Source organism: Symphalangus syndactylus, chromosome 19, assembly GCF_028878055.3.
Source record: "Symphalangus syndactylus isolate Jambi chromosome 19, NHGRI_mSymSyn1-v2.1_pri, whole genome shotgun sequence".
Taxonomy (NCBI): domain Eukaryota; kingdom Metazoa; phylum Chordata; class Mammalia; order Primates; family Hylobatidae; genus Symphalangus; species Symphalangus syndactylus.
The window spans coordinates 26051345-26067730 of record NC_072434.2 but is presented as its reverse complement, the minus strand read 5'-3'; the positions used below and the strand labels follow the sequence as shown (position 1 = coordinate 26067730).

Below are 16386 nucleotides of genomic sequence, written 5' to 3'. Positions count from 1 at the left end.
TGACATTAACTACATTTGTGCTGTTGTACAACTGTAACCAGCATCCATCTCCAAAATACTTTTCCTTTTGTAAGACTAAAGCTCCAAACCCACTAAACAACTTAGCATTTCCCTCTCCTTCCAGTTCTTGGCAACCACCATTCTACTTTCTGTCCCTATGAATTTGTCAGTGCTAGGTATCTCATATGAGTAAAATAATACTTTTAATGCAATACTATATAATATAATAATATTTATTGTAACTGGCTTATATAATTTAACATGATGACCTCAAGTTGATGTCTTACTATGGTTTTGATATACATTTCCCTAATGATTAGTGTTGGGCATCTTTTCATGTGTTTGTTGGCCATTTGTATATCTTGGCTGAAGAAATACCTATTTATATTCTTCACTCTTTGTTTGTTTGTTTGTTTTTGAGATGGAGTTTCGCTCTTGTTTGCCAGCCTGGAGTGCAATGACACGATCTTGGGTCACTGCAACCTCCGCCTCCCAGGTTCAAGCCATTCCACTGCCTCAGCCTCCCAAGTAGCTGGTATTACAAGCATGTGCCACCACGCCCAGCTAATTTTTGTATTTTTAGTAGTGACGGGGTTTTGCCACATTGGTCAGGCTGGTCTCAAACTCCTGACCTCAGGTGATCCAAGTGCCTTGGCCTCCCAAAGTGCTGGGACTACAGGCGTGAGCCACCGTGCCTGGCCCCTCACTCATTTTTATGTTGTATTGTTTGCCTTCTTATTTTGAGTTATGAGAGTTTTTTATATATTCTGGATAAAAATCACTTATGAAATATATGATTTTTAAATATTTTCTCTGCTTTTGTGGGTGGCTTTCCCACTTTGCTGATTCTGTCCTTTGATCCTTACTTAATGTACTTTTTTCTACCCCTTCTTTTCTTTTTAACTATTTTGAAGAAGTTAGTTTAGTTGTGCCATTTGCACACAACATTGAACTGGGTTTTGCTTTGGAACCAAATAAGAAAATGTTTTTCTCTTCTAATAGAAGATTTAAGTTCTTTATAAGAATTTTATAGGTTTTTTTAAATATCTATAGTGTGTGCAGATACAGCTTTTTAAAACTTTTCACTATAGGGTCTGTTTTCATTACTCATTATATTGCTGCTATTGCTGCTATTTCTGCTGTTGCAGTAGTTTTTACATTTATTTTGCTATTTAGGAAGAAGGGTATTTTTAGGTAGTTTATTTATGCTATTATTTTAAAATAATATCCTACTTCCACAGATTTTGGGCAATGTCTATTTGTTGTTATCATAAAAAAAAACAATAAAATTGGCTTACAACTTGTTTCTTTCCTCTCCTTTCCAACTCCATCATCTAAGTTTATTCAATGTTAAGATCTTTCTTGGTGTTTATATTGGTTCTTTTAAATATGTTTAGAATTCTACTATTCTATTTCAGCTTTAAATTTTATTATTTGACTCCCACCTACAACCTATGAAGGAAGAAACGAAGGGAAGGAAGGACAGAAAAAAGAAAAGCAAAAGAAAGAATATAAGGAAGATACGACAATTGAAAAGTCCATTACGTTACCCCCGGCTTATAAAATGCTATTCAGTTATTATAAAGAATAACGTCAACCTATATATGTTAACATTACAATTGCTTATTTTATTTTGGGTGAAAATATAAGTCCTACAACAATATATACAACATGATATGTAATATATAGCCCACTTATATATAAAAAACAATGTATATATAAATACATATTTAAGTGTGTATATTTACTTCTGGGAAGAAACAGAGCAAACTCTTTACACTGCTAATCTCAGGACCGAGGAAGTAGATCTGAGGTATTTGAGAGAATAAGGGAAATTATATCACTAGTGTTATTTACATTTGTATTGTTTGAATTGTCTTACAGTGTCAAAGAGCCGTTCCTTTATTTTAGGAAAATAATAAATTACTTTAAAATTGTAATTTTAAAAATATCTTGTCATAGAGTAATTTACTTGATGCTAAGTGTATACATTAACTAAATTTGTATTTTCTCATAAACTGTTTCTAAAGTGCATAATGACAAATTACAACTCCTGTCAAATTGAAACCTTGCATATTGTCTAAAAACCAGTCTTTCATTTAAATTTGAGAAGTGTATTTGGCAAACTACTTCTCAGTTTTGGTTAGACTTTTTACACTTCCCATTGCCTCCATTTTTTCTCAAAGGAATTACGCTCGGTTTCCCTGAATTTGGGTTTAATGTGTAATGCTCTCTAGCATTTTGATCTTTCTTTTTCTTGAAGAAAAAGACAGCTATCAATACATTCTTAACTTCCCTTTGAGAAATTAAAGTTTCCCCGTGCAGAACCAGGTAGCATCCTTCTAAGCTTTGGAATACCCCGGGGCAATCACCATGTTAGTGATTCTTTGATCTTTGACTTAGTGTCCTATACTACAAGGATGGCACATCTTCTAAGCAAAGTTTGCTTTCATATTCATCAGAATAAAATTTATCTTACAAAATAAAATTATTTAAAAAGCAAAATGGTAATTATTGTAACATTATTTTCAACAACTCACAAATCTAATTGAAGTGATAATTCAATGAAACTATTACAATTTGCCAAATCACCTGGCTAGATTGTGCCTTTTCATCAAGCTGTCTTTTACTTTTGCCATCATCTCACTTTCTACATGACTTTTTCAACTTTCTCCCCTCTGCTCAATCCTTCAACTTGTCTCCCATGATAGCCCTCCACAGGGGAAATAAAAAACACATGACATGAATGTGCTTATTCCTGCCACAAATTCACTTTTCCCAGCCAAGGGCCATCCCTCTACTTATGGCACTGGTCCTATCTCTTCTTATTTTTTCAAGAATCTTCTATAATGTGTTATGCAATATTTTCTCAACATCTTCCACCTGGTTCTTCATTCCAATGTAATGTAAACATGCTCAAACTGTTCAAACTTCTTCCATTTTATTAAAACAGAAACCTTCTTTATGTATTTCTTTCTTTTTTTTTTTTTTTTTTTTTTTTTTTGAGACAGAATCTTGCTCTGTCACCCAGTCTGGAATGCAGCGACTCAATCTCGGCTCACTGCAACCTCTGCCTCCTAAGCTCAAGCAATTCTCCTGTCTCAGCCTCCTGAGTAGCTGGGATTACAGGCTCATACCATCACGCCCAATTTTTGTATTTTTAGTAGAGACAGGGTTTCAACATATTGGTCAGGCTGGTCTTGAACTCCTGACCTCAGGTGACCCACCTGCCTCAGCCTCCCAAAGTGCTGGGATTATAAGCGTGAGCCACAGTGCCCGGCAGACCTCCTTTATTTCTATCTCCCCATTCACTGTCACACATATTGGCAGGCTCACTGCATTCATATTTCTGACTTTTTGTACCTTACATTTATTCCTCATCCTACTCTCGTCTCAATTTCATACTGGTTGCTCTTTCTTTCAAGGTAATCAATAATAACCAAACAGCATTTTTAGTCCCCATCTCTTCTGCTTTTCATTCAAATAGTTTGGCCATTTCTTATCAGTTTCCTTTGTTGTATCTTGTCCTACTCCCAAACACTAAACTTTGGGTGCCTCAAAGCCCTGAAGTAGGCCTACATCTATCTTCACCCTGAAAAACTAATCTATTACCTTAGTTTTATTAAACACCTACTGACTTATGACTCCAAATTATGCCTAGTGCTCTGTTCTGATACCTAGGCTTATGTAACTGTTACAGATTGAGCTACCCAGATAAGCCAGCTTTGAGATGGAAATTAGCGGACAAGAGGACTTTCAGGGAGTATTCTTGGGCTTCACACCTGAGGAAGGGAAAGGAAGGAAGTCAAAAGGGAGAAGTTGAGTTGCAATGTCATTTCAACCAGAGGCCTCAGTCAATACTATGAGGAACTCAGAAGCTGAAATTACTCTTTAGAATTGTCCTGAGTTTGGGTGGGGAGCCTTTTCTTTATAAGTCCTGTTGATCAATCATTAGTGTAGGCCAACCTGGGAAGAAGCTATGACTTTAGGGAAAGAGGCTCCCTTCAGCTGAGGCAACCCCTTTTAGGGAACTGATAAGTGAGAGCACCCAGTAGCTGGAAAAGCAAGTCTTTGTGTTTCTGAAGGAAATCTAGGTGGTTCATCAAAGCATCAACCATAAGAATCAAGTGCTTCCTCAAGAATCACTTGAACCTGGGAAGAGAAGGTTACAGTGAGCTGAGACGGTGCCACTGCACTCCAGCTCCGTCTGGGTGACAGAGTGAGACTCTGACTACAAAAAAAAAAAAAAAAAAAAATCAAGTGCTTACTTAATCTTTTCACTTGCCTATCTCACAGATACCTCAAAAGCACATTTCCAAAATTACTAATAAAACTCTTCATGCTAATCCCCACTCCCTCCCATTGCTTCTCCTTCCCATTCTTCCTATCACATTTAGATAGCCACTTAGTCAAGCCAAAACCTAGGAGTCCTCCTGAACTCTTTTCTCTGCTTCACTGTCCCCCACATCTAATCAATTATCATTATAATGATGTCACATCCTAAATACCTTATTTCAGCCTAGTTTGTACCATCCTGCTGCTGCCACCGGTGTAAGTGACTATCTTATCTTTGCCAGATGACTGCCTTGTTTTCCTCTGTGATTTCTCTTTGCCCACACTTTTTGCCCTTCAGATCAGTCTCTCCATATTACAATCAGTGATGTCTTTAAAAAATTCCAAGTAAGCATCGCATTCTATTTAGTGACTTCCAAAATCTTTAATTTGACCTACAAAGGCCTTCACAATCAGGGCTCCAACCTCTCCAAGTTTCAAGTACTCCTCTCTGTCCTTCACTCCTTTCCACTCAGTCCATACTGGATTTTTATTAGCTTCTTGGAAACGTCGTGTTCTTTGCTGTGTTTCATGTTCTTTCTCTACATGAATTCTTAGCATTTCTCCCATCCAATCTCAGCTTATATGTCACTTATATATCATTTCCTCACTGAAGACTTTTTAAACACCCAGTACTAGGCAGTATCATCTGGTGTTTACTGACAAAGATGGTGTCTTTACTGCCATGCCTTATTTTGTAAGGATTTCCTTATATCTTTCTTCCACTCCGAGAGAAAGCTTCACAAGAGCAGAAACAGTCTGTGTCTTATTCATTGTTTTATTTTCAGTGTAGTGTAATGCCTAGCATATAGTATGAGCTTTGACTTTGCAAATGCCATTCCTTCTACTTGAAGTGTCTTTTCTAGTCTTGTAAACCTCAGACTTACTTTTACTTTTTTCCAAGAAGCTTCCTATACCAAACTCATAGAAAAAAAAAGTTGGCCGGGCGCGGTGGCTCACGCTTGTAATCCCAGCACTTTGGGAGGCTGAGGTGGGCGGATCACGAGGTCAGGAGATCGAGACCACGGTGAAACCCCGTCTCTACTAAAAAATACAAAAAATTCGCCAGACGTGGTGGCGGGCGCCTGTAGTCCCAGCTACTCGGAGAGGCTGAGGCAGGAGAATGGCGTGAACCCGGGAGGCAGAGCTTGCAGTGAGCCGAGATTGCGCCACTGCACTCCAGCCTGGGCGACAGAGCAAGACTCCGTCTCAAAAAAAAAAAAAAAAAAGTTAAATACTACCTACTTTGTGCCACCACTTTACTTTGTACATGCTTCCACTGTTGCACTTTTCAAAATTTTTATTTCTTTAGCATGTGGAGTTTACTTTGAGCTGCACTGCCTAAAGAATTTTTTATCTCCTCTCAACATATAAAAATCAGTGCATATCACAATTAACAAATCAGAACATATGGCAATACTGGATACAATATTTCCCCATGACAATTATTCACCTTGAGCGAAGTAGTTGTCCAGGTTAAACAGTGCATGCCATCTCCAGTTCACTAGAAATATCACTAGATAAGCCACAATCATCACCCATTTTGAGTTTGCAATCACTAGTACAAGTTTGTCTCTTTTACTAAGTAAGTAGCTCCTTACTTTGTGAGTTCTTTGAAACAAGGTGAATTTTAATCATTTTGAATCCTGCACTACCCAGCATGTTCCCTGGGATATAGCAGGCGCTCAATAATGTTATTTAATTGATAGATTGGTAAATTTATTTAAAAAGATTAATGCTTTTCTGTTGATATTTAATTTTAATTAAATTTCCATTTTTATGGGATCCACTGTGGGAACCTACTATAGGAGATTAATTAAAATAATGAATATGAACTCAAGGACAGTTCTGAAATATACATGTTTAACATTGAATGAATTAATACTTATTTAATCCACAGAGTTACGTCAGCTGTGGTGTCATTTCCAAAAGAAGCTATTTCATACCCAGCAGTAGAAAATTGTACTTTGGGCATTTGAGAATATCATCATAATGAGAAACGAAGATCTTGAGTTAGAAAAACTGAGTAGTTTCTAGAAAGGAAAACTTGTTCTATTACCAACAACCAATCCTAATCAGGGTCCTAGTATCTGGGTACTAGTGCTATTACATATGTTTATGAATGAGCTGAAATAATTAGAAGTATAATTCTCACTTCAAATGAAAAAGTGACAGTGTTGCTGTTTCACGTCCCTAACAGACCTTGATAATACTGACACTCATATTTTGATGCTTATAGGACTCTCTTATTTCAGATTTTGTAGTCTGCATAATTCCAAAAATCATCTGATCTAAAAAAAGACTTGAAAGTGTAAAATGTAAAAATACCAAGAGTCCTGGTAGGCCGAGGCGGGTGGATCACATGAGGTCAGGAGTTCGAGGCCAGCCTGGCCAACATGGTTAAACCTCGTCTCTACTAAAAATACAAAAAATAAAAATAAAAAAAAAGTAGCGGCGTGGTGGTGGCTGAGGAACGAGAATTGCTTGAACCCAAGAGGTGAAAATTGCAGTGAGCCAAGATCATGCCATTGCACTCTAGCCTGGGTGACAGAGCAAGACTCCGTCTCAAAAAATAAATAAATTAATAAATAAATAATTAAATAAATTAATTAATTAAATAAAATAAAATTCCAAGAGTCATTCTTTCTTTAACTGTGTCTCTTTAACAATATTTGAGCACATGTTCAAATATGGTAGTACACTACCTCATAAACAATTTGGTTATTAATGTTGTAGCAAGTATTGCAGTTAATTTTAAAAGTTTTTTACATTTAGAAAGTCTGAAGGGCAGTCTCTTCTGCCTTTAATAAGGCAGATCCTCTAATACAGCACATAGTTTCTTATCTCTAGTGTGTTTGGCCCTTTAATATTGACATAAACTTTGAATTAAGGGTAACAAAAGCCTTAATATTAATAAAGATGATGATGAATGTGAATGTGAAATTTTTGCACATACAGTATATTGAAAACAATTATATAGTCTAGTCAATGGGCATTAGGAAATGAAAATATGATGTGTAGATTAACTTGTAACAGATGGAAGACATACAAAAGAGATTAAGTTCTACATCAAATCATACAAACTAAAAATTAGACATTTATTGGTTTTTATTTATAAATAACGAAATGTTCAGCACAATTTAGATTCAAATATTTAAGCAAGGAAAAACTCCGAAGTTTTTAACTTATTTCCTCAAAATTATGTTTTATAAGGAATTTCATGATATATTGAAATATGACTCCTCTTTCTGCCATTCATTTCTATGTTCTTAAGGGTTCTTGATAAGACAGAGTCCTTGAGGGGAAAAAGAGATTTTTGAAATAAGCATCAATTGCAGTCAAGTGTTAATTACAATCTTAGCCTTTCAATTTTCTCATATAATGAGTCATTGTTTTTATTAAGTACTAATAAGAATAAATGATCTTACTTAGTAAATAATACCACCAGTTCCCTTTTAAAAACTCAATATTATTTGCTATACAAGTCACCATTTTTTAAATTTTTCTACATGTTTACCTTTTTCTCTTGAAAGTGAGAAATTCATACTGTACCAAAACATTTAAATAGCCTATAAAATTTTTTCCACCCTGATGTCACCGCAGTTAGAAATAAAAATAAAAATTTTTCCCACTATTGTGTGTCTTTTTAATTTTTTTTACTAGAGTGATCAAAGCATCTAAAAAGCTGACTTTATGTAGTTCATACAGTTCATTGTTTGCATTTTTTAAAACAGGACCACATGCACTTTGCCACTACTTATATTTTTAATATTCTTAGTTGAACAAAAAATATAATTTCCATTTTCTATATATAGTGTCTTCAAAAAGCATTAAAATTCTGATCCTACAAAATGGTTTACATCATTTTATTATACTTTTTTTTAACATTTCTCTAAGAAAATAGTTAAATTATTTCCTGTAAGTAGCAGAGGATATATTTTTTAAACTGTCATATGAGGAAACACTTTAGTATGTAATTTCCAAAAGTTACACAAAAATGTGGTCCTGAAAATAAATACCATATTTTCCAACCTTTATTAGTAGTGCTTGAACTTATATTGAGAAGTAGCAGAAAGTGTGATTTTGTCCTTATCACAGAACACATAGGTTAATATTTGCACATTTAAATATTGCACATATAAATTGATTTATTTTTCCATTTGCCAAAGTGTCACAAATATCAAATGGCAAAAGTTGCTTTCACTTCAGACAATTCAGAAGGCCTGTTGAATTTATTACCACTTCCAGTTGTTTGTTTGGTGTAAAAAAAAAAAAATGAAGGAAATATTATTATTTTTTCTTTGCAATTGCCATAAAGTATGAGTGGTATAGAACATAACATTTCTGAAATGTTGAATAACAATCTGACCAAAAAAAAAACATACCTATAGGTGAAAGCCTCTTCTCACCTTTGTCTTGGAATACATCTTGGATATTTTAACTGCCCTCTGTCACACTGCATTCTAAGTATAGATCCAGTAATATACAATTCAGCTGGATAAGTGTCTCCTCTACAAAGAAACTCAATATATTCACCATGCAAGATATGTGGTCTATTGTCAAAATCCCATTTCAGAAGTAAATTATTCTTTTCCATTTCAGCAGAAGATAATGTGCATGGCTCTGGGAACAACAATTTAAAAAAAAAAGAAAGAAAAAGAAGAAAACTATCTTGTTACATCTTGATACGAACAGGAATCGTGTTGCCTACTCATGAGGACCTTAAAATTCTCAGACCTAAGAGCAGCAAGTCAGTTAATCAGAATTAATATTTGAGTCAGAAAGTATGTTCAAGTCTCACAGAAAACAGTGAGTCATTTCTCTCTGTGGTCCTGGATTTGGAGAAAAGGTATTTTCTGCCAGTCACTTAGTTTTATGTCATTAGCTTTTTCAAAGATAGCAAACAAACAAAAAGGTATTTTGGGGGAAGCATTGACAGTTACTAATAGTCATTGATACCATGCTCTTTTCCCTTTTCCTTCTTCAGAAAGTTCAAATAAAATTCTCATGAGACAAATTATTAATTGCTGTATAAATAACATTTTATGGAAATGTAGATTCTCAACACTGACCCAAGCTTTATAACCTCATGCCATCCAAAATGGTTGACAGTTACTTCTCTTTAAAATTTCTAGTTAAGAAATATCAAGACTGGATTAAGATGTTTTAAATTCTAAGCATACAAAGTATAATTGTGTCCTTTCCCATGTATAATAAACAAAAGAGAACGGTAAAGTATGTATTAAAATACACAAAAAACCTCTTCTTTTTTTTACAGAATAAAAACATTAATATTTCTAAAATATCAAATATCAAATTATTTCAGAAAATAGGATTTCTTATGTCCTTATTTGTCTCCTGGATGACCTAGCATTAAGGAATAACTTCTGAGACAGGTAAAAAGGTCCAGAGTTGCTAATATGGCATATCAATCGTATAGCTGTAGTACATTAACAAACTTATTTACAGTATGCCCTCCCTGATTGCCTGCAGGGGATACGTTTCAAGAGCCCCAGTTCATGCCTGAAACCGCAGATAATGCCAAACCCTATTGTCATTCATTTGGAACACGTTTCTGTTCACGTCTTCTGCCCACAGATTTAATGCCTCTTCCACCTCAACTAAATATTTATTATGCACTGTGGCTTGTAACTTTTGCAGTTTGAGATGCAACAACAAAACTAGCATGGATTTCTTTTTCTTTCTTCACACTTTCATAGACAGAAGACTCATTGCTACCATGGATCTTAGCAACCTCAGCATACATTTATTTTTCCTTTCTTTTTAAGTTAAGAATTTCCACCCTTTCACTTTAAGGAAGCACTTTACAGCTTCTTTTTAGCATATCTGGGGCAGGAAGGATGGAATGGCATGAGATTTTATTATACTACTCAGTGCATAATTTAAAATTTATAAGTTGTTTATTTCTGAAATTTTCAATTTAACATTTTCAGACTGCAGTTTACGGCAGGTAACTGAAACCACAGAAAGTGAAACCGCAGCTCAGAGTACTGTGTTCAGTTACTTTTTTCAACAACTACTTATTAAATGCCTATGTGTCAAACATTATGCTGGAAGTGCTACAGGTGATGAAAATGAACAAGAATTATTACACTCATTACAAAATAGTTGTGAAAATGAAGTCAAATAGAACTATAATTTAGGATGAACATGAAAAACCATGAGATTTAAATTATAAATGAAGTCAAATAGCACTATAATTTAGGATGAACATGAAAAAACATGAGATTTAAATTATAATTTAGGATGAACATGAAAAAACATGAGATTTAAATTAGAATAAATTTAAAAGTTGATTCATGGACCTTTAACTTTCAGCTATGACAGAGTAGATTATATCAAACCAGCACTTCTATTAAGAACCAGAAAATCTGAAAAACAGGAAGCATTTCAAGGTATCAGAAAACCTCCAAGGAACTTAGTCAAGGAAGTAAGGTTCTGGAAAAAATGCATTCAGGTGAGTTCAACATCTATGTGAGGCTGGGTGCGGTGACTCACACCTGTAATCCCAGCACTTTGGGAAGCCAAGGAGGGCGGATCATCTGAGGTCAGGAGTTTGAGACCAGCCTGGCCAACATGGCGAAAACCCATCTCTACAAAAAAAAAAAAAAAAAAATAGCCGGGCATGGTGGTATGCACCTGTAATCCCAGCTACTCGGGAAAGCTGAGGCAGAAGAATCTCTTGAACCTAGAAGGAGGAGGTTGCAGTGAGCAGGGATTGCGCCACTGCACTCCAGCCTGGGTGACAGAAAGAGACCATCTAAAAAAAAAAAAAAAAATTCTATGTGCCATTTTTTCTCTTGAGGTGTTTGTTGACTCTTAAGTCTGACCTGAGAGGTTAGATGACAGAGAATGGTCAGCATAGGCATAGAGCCCGCAGAACTTTTGAAAATCTCATGGAATTGAAGATAGAAAAATGAGAATTTCAGTAAACCAAAGCAGCCAGGACTTGAAAAATAAAGAACTTAGAAGGATAGGAGGTGTAGAGATATGAGCTTGAGGCTCTGCACTAGCTTTTCCCTAAGTACTGCTTATCCTTGAGTTGTATAGAGGCATAGGATGAGAAGCTAAGCAGAAAGTAAATAAAAAGTTACAGTGGGCATTTGGCAGTCTCCCAGTAACATCAGAGACAGTCAAGAAGAAAAAGCTTTAATACGCACAACAAACTCTCGTGAAGAGCCCTGGAGAGTTACAGACTGTGAGAAAAGGCAAACAGAGGTCTGAAAACAAACATAGAGAATGCTTTATTTCTAATTGTATTAAAACCAACTGCCTCTACCCTAATGATCAGCCAGAGGATGAGATGAGTCTTCTTTGGAGTAAGTTGACATCATCCAAACCTCCTGAAATTTTCCACGTATAATATTTGAAATTCAATCAACTGTTAACAAAAATATCAAGAATTTGGGGCTAGAAAATAGATCCAGATATTGGAGTTTGCAGACAAGCCTTAATAAAAAGTATGAATTATATGTTCAAGAAGTTGATGTTAAGCTAGGATCTTTCATCAGATAACTCAAATCTACAAAAAGAAAATATGAAATAGAAATGCAAAGATAATAACTGAAATTGAGAACTCAAAAGATGAGTTTAAAGCAGATTAGACACATCTAAAGAGAGGATTATTAAACTAGAAGAAAATTACCAAATTGAAACAAAGAAATGATACAATGAGAAAATTACCAAAAAATTACTACAGTGAAACAAGAAGAAAATGAGAGAAAATATAGATTTAAAGAGACAATGGCATAGCAAAAAGATGTAATATATGTAATATGGTATCACAGAAGAGGTGAGAAATGTACATTTTAAAAAATATTAGCCAAACATTTCTAAAACCCATGAAGGATATCAAGTACATCAAGATTCAAGGAATGCTACTAACTCGAAGACCAAAATATACAAAGAAGCCCACATCTAGGCCAACATAAATTATTTGCTCAGATTAAAAACAAAGAGAAACGTTAAAAAAACAGCAGAGAAAAAACAATACATTACCTTCAAAAAAGTACCATTAACAATGGCATTTGATTATTTAACAAAAACTATAAAAACCAGGAAGGATGAAATGACACTTGTTTTTTGTTTTTTGGTTGGTTTTTTTTTTTTTTTTGAGACGGAGTCTGGCTCTGTCGCCCAGACTGGAGCGCAGTGGTGCGATCTCGGCTCACTGCAAGCTCTGCCTCCCAGGTTCACGCCATTCTCCTACCTCAGCCTCCCGAGTAGCTGGGACTACAGGCGCCCACCACCACACCTGGCTAATTTTTTTGTATTTTTAGTGGAGACAGAGTTTCACCATGCTAGCCAGGATGGTTTCGATCTCCTGACCTCGTGATCTGCCTGCCTCGGCCTCCCAAAGTGCTGGGATTACAGGCGTGAGCCCCGCACATGGCCAAAATGACACATTTTAAAGCACTGAAAGAAAATAAGGGCCAGGCTATAATTCTGTATCAGGCAAAAATATCCTTCAAAATTGAATGAAAATAAAGACATTTGCAGAATTAAAAAAAAAAAACTGAGAAAATAATAAAAAAATAATAGTTTTCAAGCAAAGTAAAATTATCCCAGTGAGAAACAGAGAAAAATAGGAAAAGACAAGGAGCAAATGCATTGATAAATATATAGGTAAATCTAAAAAACATTGTTGGACAAAACAATAATGTCAATCATATCTTTCAGATTTAAAATATATGTAGAATTAAAATACATGATATAGTAATACAAAAAGTTGGAAGAGTAAATAAAGTGTTTTAAAGTCCTAGAGAAGTGGTAAAAGTTCTAATATATATTGGATTGAATTAATAAAGATTGTATGATATAATCTCTATGATAACGGTTAAGAAAAAAATGACAGGAAAGTATAATTAACAAGCTAAGGGAGGAAGAAATAGTTTAACAAAAAATAGATTTATCCATAAGAAAGTAAAAATATATTTAAAAAGAAAAAATAATAGATAACAGGCCGCGCAACATGGCTTACTCCTATAATCCAGCACTTCGGAAGGCCAAAGAGGGAGGATCACTTGAGCCCAGGAGTTCAAGACCACCCTGGGCAACATAAGGTGACTCTATCTCCACTAAAAATAAAAATAAAAAAAATAGCTGGGTGTGGTGGCACACTGCCTGTCTCTATAAAAAAAAAAATTAAAAATTAGCTAGGCGTGGTAGTGAACAACTGTGGTCCCAGCCACTCAAGAGGCTGAGGTGAGAGGTCATTTAAGCCTGAGGTCAAGGCACTCCATCCTGGGCAACAAATGAGATCCTGTCTCTCTATATATATCTGTCTATCTATCTATCAATAGACCAGCCAAGGCAACATGAGATTTTATCACCCTAAAAAAATGAAAATAAAAAAATAGCTGGGTGTGGTGGCACACACCCTGTCTCTATAAAAAATTATATATAAAATATATATACATTTCTAGATGTGTCTACATAGATACAGAGATATTAAGAGAGAGAGAGTCTCATTGTGTTGCCCAGGCTGGAGTTCCTTAGAAACAAATCTCTCCCTCTCGCTCGCTCTCTCTCTCTCTCTCTCTCTCTCTATATATATATATATATGTTAGTTCCAAGATGGCCGAATAGGAACGGCTCCAGTCTGCAGCTCCCAGGGAGATCAATGCAGAAGACAGGTAATATATGCATTTCCAACTGAGGTACCTGGTTCATCTCACTGGGACTGGTTGCACAGTGGGTGCAGCCCATGGAGGGTGAGGTGAAGCAGGTCAGAGTGTTGCCTCCCCAGGAAGTGCAAGGGGTCAGGGGATTGCCCTTTCCTAGCCAAGGGATGCCATGACAGACTGTGCCTGGAGAAATGGTACACTCCTGACCAAATACTGTGCTTTTCCCAGGGTCTTAGCCACTGGCAGACCAGGAGATACCCTCCCTTGCCTGGCTTGGCAGGTTACACGCCCATGGAGCCTTGCTCACTGCTAGCTCAGCAGTCTGAGATCAACCCGTGACACGACAGTGTTATGGGGGGAGGGTCGTCCACCATTGCTGAGGCTTGGGTAGCCCACAGTGTAAACAAAGTGGCCGGGAAGCTTGAACTGGGCAGAGCCCATCACAGCTCAGCAAGGCCTACTGCCTCTCTAGATTCCACCTCTGGTGGCAGGGCATAACAGAACAAAAGGCAGCAGACAGCTTCTGCAGACTGAAACGTCCCTGTCTGACAACTCTGAAGAGAGCAGTGGTTTTTTCAGCACAGCATTCGAGCTCTGAGAACATACAGACTGCCTCCTCAAGCAGGTCCCTGACCCTGTGTAGCCTGACTGGGAGACACCTCCCAGTAGGTGCTGACAGACACCTCAAACAGGTGGGAGCCCTTCTGAGATGAAGCTTCCAGAGGAAAGATCAGGCAGCAATATTTCAATATTTGCTGTTCTGCAGCCTTTGCTGGTGATACCCAGGCAAACAGGGTCTGGAGTGGACCTCCAGCAAACTCCAACAGACCTGCAGCTGAGGGGTGTGACTGTTAGAAAGAAAACTAACAAACAAAAAGAAATAGCAACAACATCAACAAAAAGGACATCCACACAAAAACCCCATCTGTAGGTCAACAACCAAAGACCAAAGGTAGATAAAACCACAAGGATGGGGAGAAACCGGAGCAGAAAAGTGGAAAATTCCAAAAACCAGAATGCCTCTTCTCCTCCAAAAAATCGCAGCTCCTCGCCAGCAAAGGAACAACACTGGATGGAGAATGAGTTTGACGAGTTGACGGAAGTAGTCTCTGTTCAGAAGGTCGGTAATAACAAACTTCTCCAAGCTAAAGGACCATATTCTAATCCATAGCAAGGAAGCTGAAAACCTTAAGAAAAGGCTAGATGAATGGCTAACTAGAAAAACAGCGTAGAGAAGACTTTAAATGACCTGATGGAGCTGAAAACCACAGCAAGAGAACTTGGTGATGCATGCACAAGCTTCAACAGCCAATTCGATCAAGTGGAAGAAGGGATATCAGTGATTGAAGACAAAATTAATGAAATAAAGTGAGAAGACAAGATTAGAGAAAAAAGGGTGAAAATAAATGAGCAAAGCCTCCAAGAAATATGGGATGATGTGAAAAGACCAAATATACCAGAAAGTGACAGGGAGAATGGAACCAAGTTGGAAAACACTCTTCAGGATATTATCTAGGAGATCTTCCCTAACTTAGCAAGGCAGGCCAACATTCAAATTTAAGAAATACAGAGAACACCACAAAGATACTCCTCAAGAAGAGCAACCCCAAGACACATAATTGTCAGGTTCACCAAGGTTGAAATGAAGGAAAAAATGTTAAGGGCAGCCAGAGAGAAAGGCCGGGTTACCCACAAAGGGAAGCCCATCAGACTAATAGTGGATCTCTCAGCAGAAACCCTACAAGCCAGAAGAGAGTGAGGGCCAACATTCAACATTCTTAAAGAAAAGAATTTTCAACCCAGAATCTCATATTCAACCAAAGTAAGCTTCATAAGTGAAGGAGAAATAAAGTCCTTTACAGACAAGCAAATGCTGAGAGATTTTGTCACCACCAGGCCTGCCTTACAAGAGCTCCTGAAGGAAGCACTAAACACAGAAAGGAACAACCGGTACTACCTACTGCAAAAACATGCCAAATTGTAAAGACCATCAACACTATGAGAAACTGCATCAATTAATGGGTAAAATAACCAGCTAACATTATAATGACAGGATCAAATTCACACATAACACTATTAACCTTAAATGTAAATGGGCTAAATGCCCCAATTAAAAGACACAAGCTGGCAAATTGGATAAAGAGTCAAGACCCATTGGTGTGCTGTATTCTGGAGACCCATCTAACATGCAAAGACACACACAGGCTCAAAATAAAGGGACGGATGAAGATCTACCAAACAAATGGAAAGAAAAAAAAAAAAAAAAGCAGGGGTTGCAATCTTTATCTCTGATAAAACAGACTTTAAACCAACAAAGATCAAAAGAGACAAAGAAGGCCATACATAATGGTAAACGGATCAATTCAACAAGAAGAGCTAACTATGCTAAATATATATGCACCCAATA

The 16386-nt window shown here is 36.6% G+C and overlaps 1 protein-coding gene across 1 annotated transcript in view; it reads right to left on the bottom strand.

Annotated features, from left to right (window-relative positions):
* Positions 1 to 6960: 6960 nt before the first annotated feature.
* The window catches only part of F13B (coagulation factor XIII B chain), a 32866-nt gene continuing 23440 nt past the window's right edge, over positions 6961 to 16386 (bottom strand). The window contains exons 11-12 of the mRNA XM_055234164.1: positions 8742 to 8955; positions 6961 to 7627 (exon numbers count right to left, since the gene is read on the bottom strand). Of these exons, the coding sequence (XP_055090139.1) occupies positions 7594 to 7627; positions 8742 to 8955 (248 nt within the window). The 3' untranslated portion in view covers positions 6961 to 7593. The remainder of the gene's footprint in view (positions 7628 to 8741; positions 8956 to 16386) is intronic.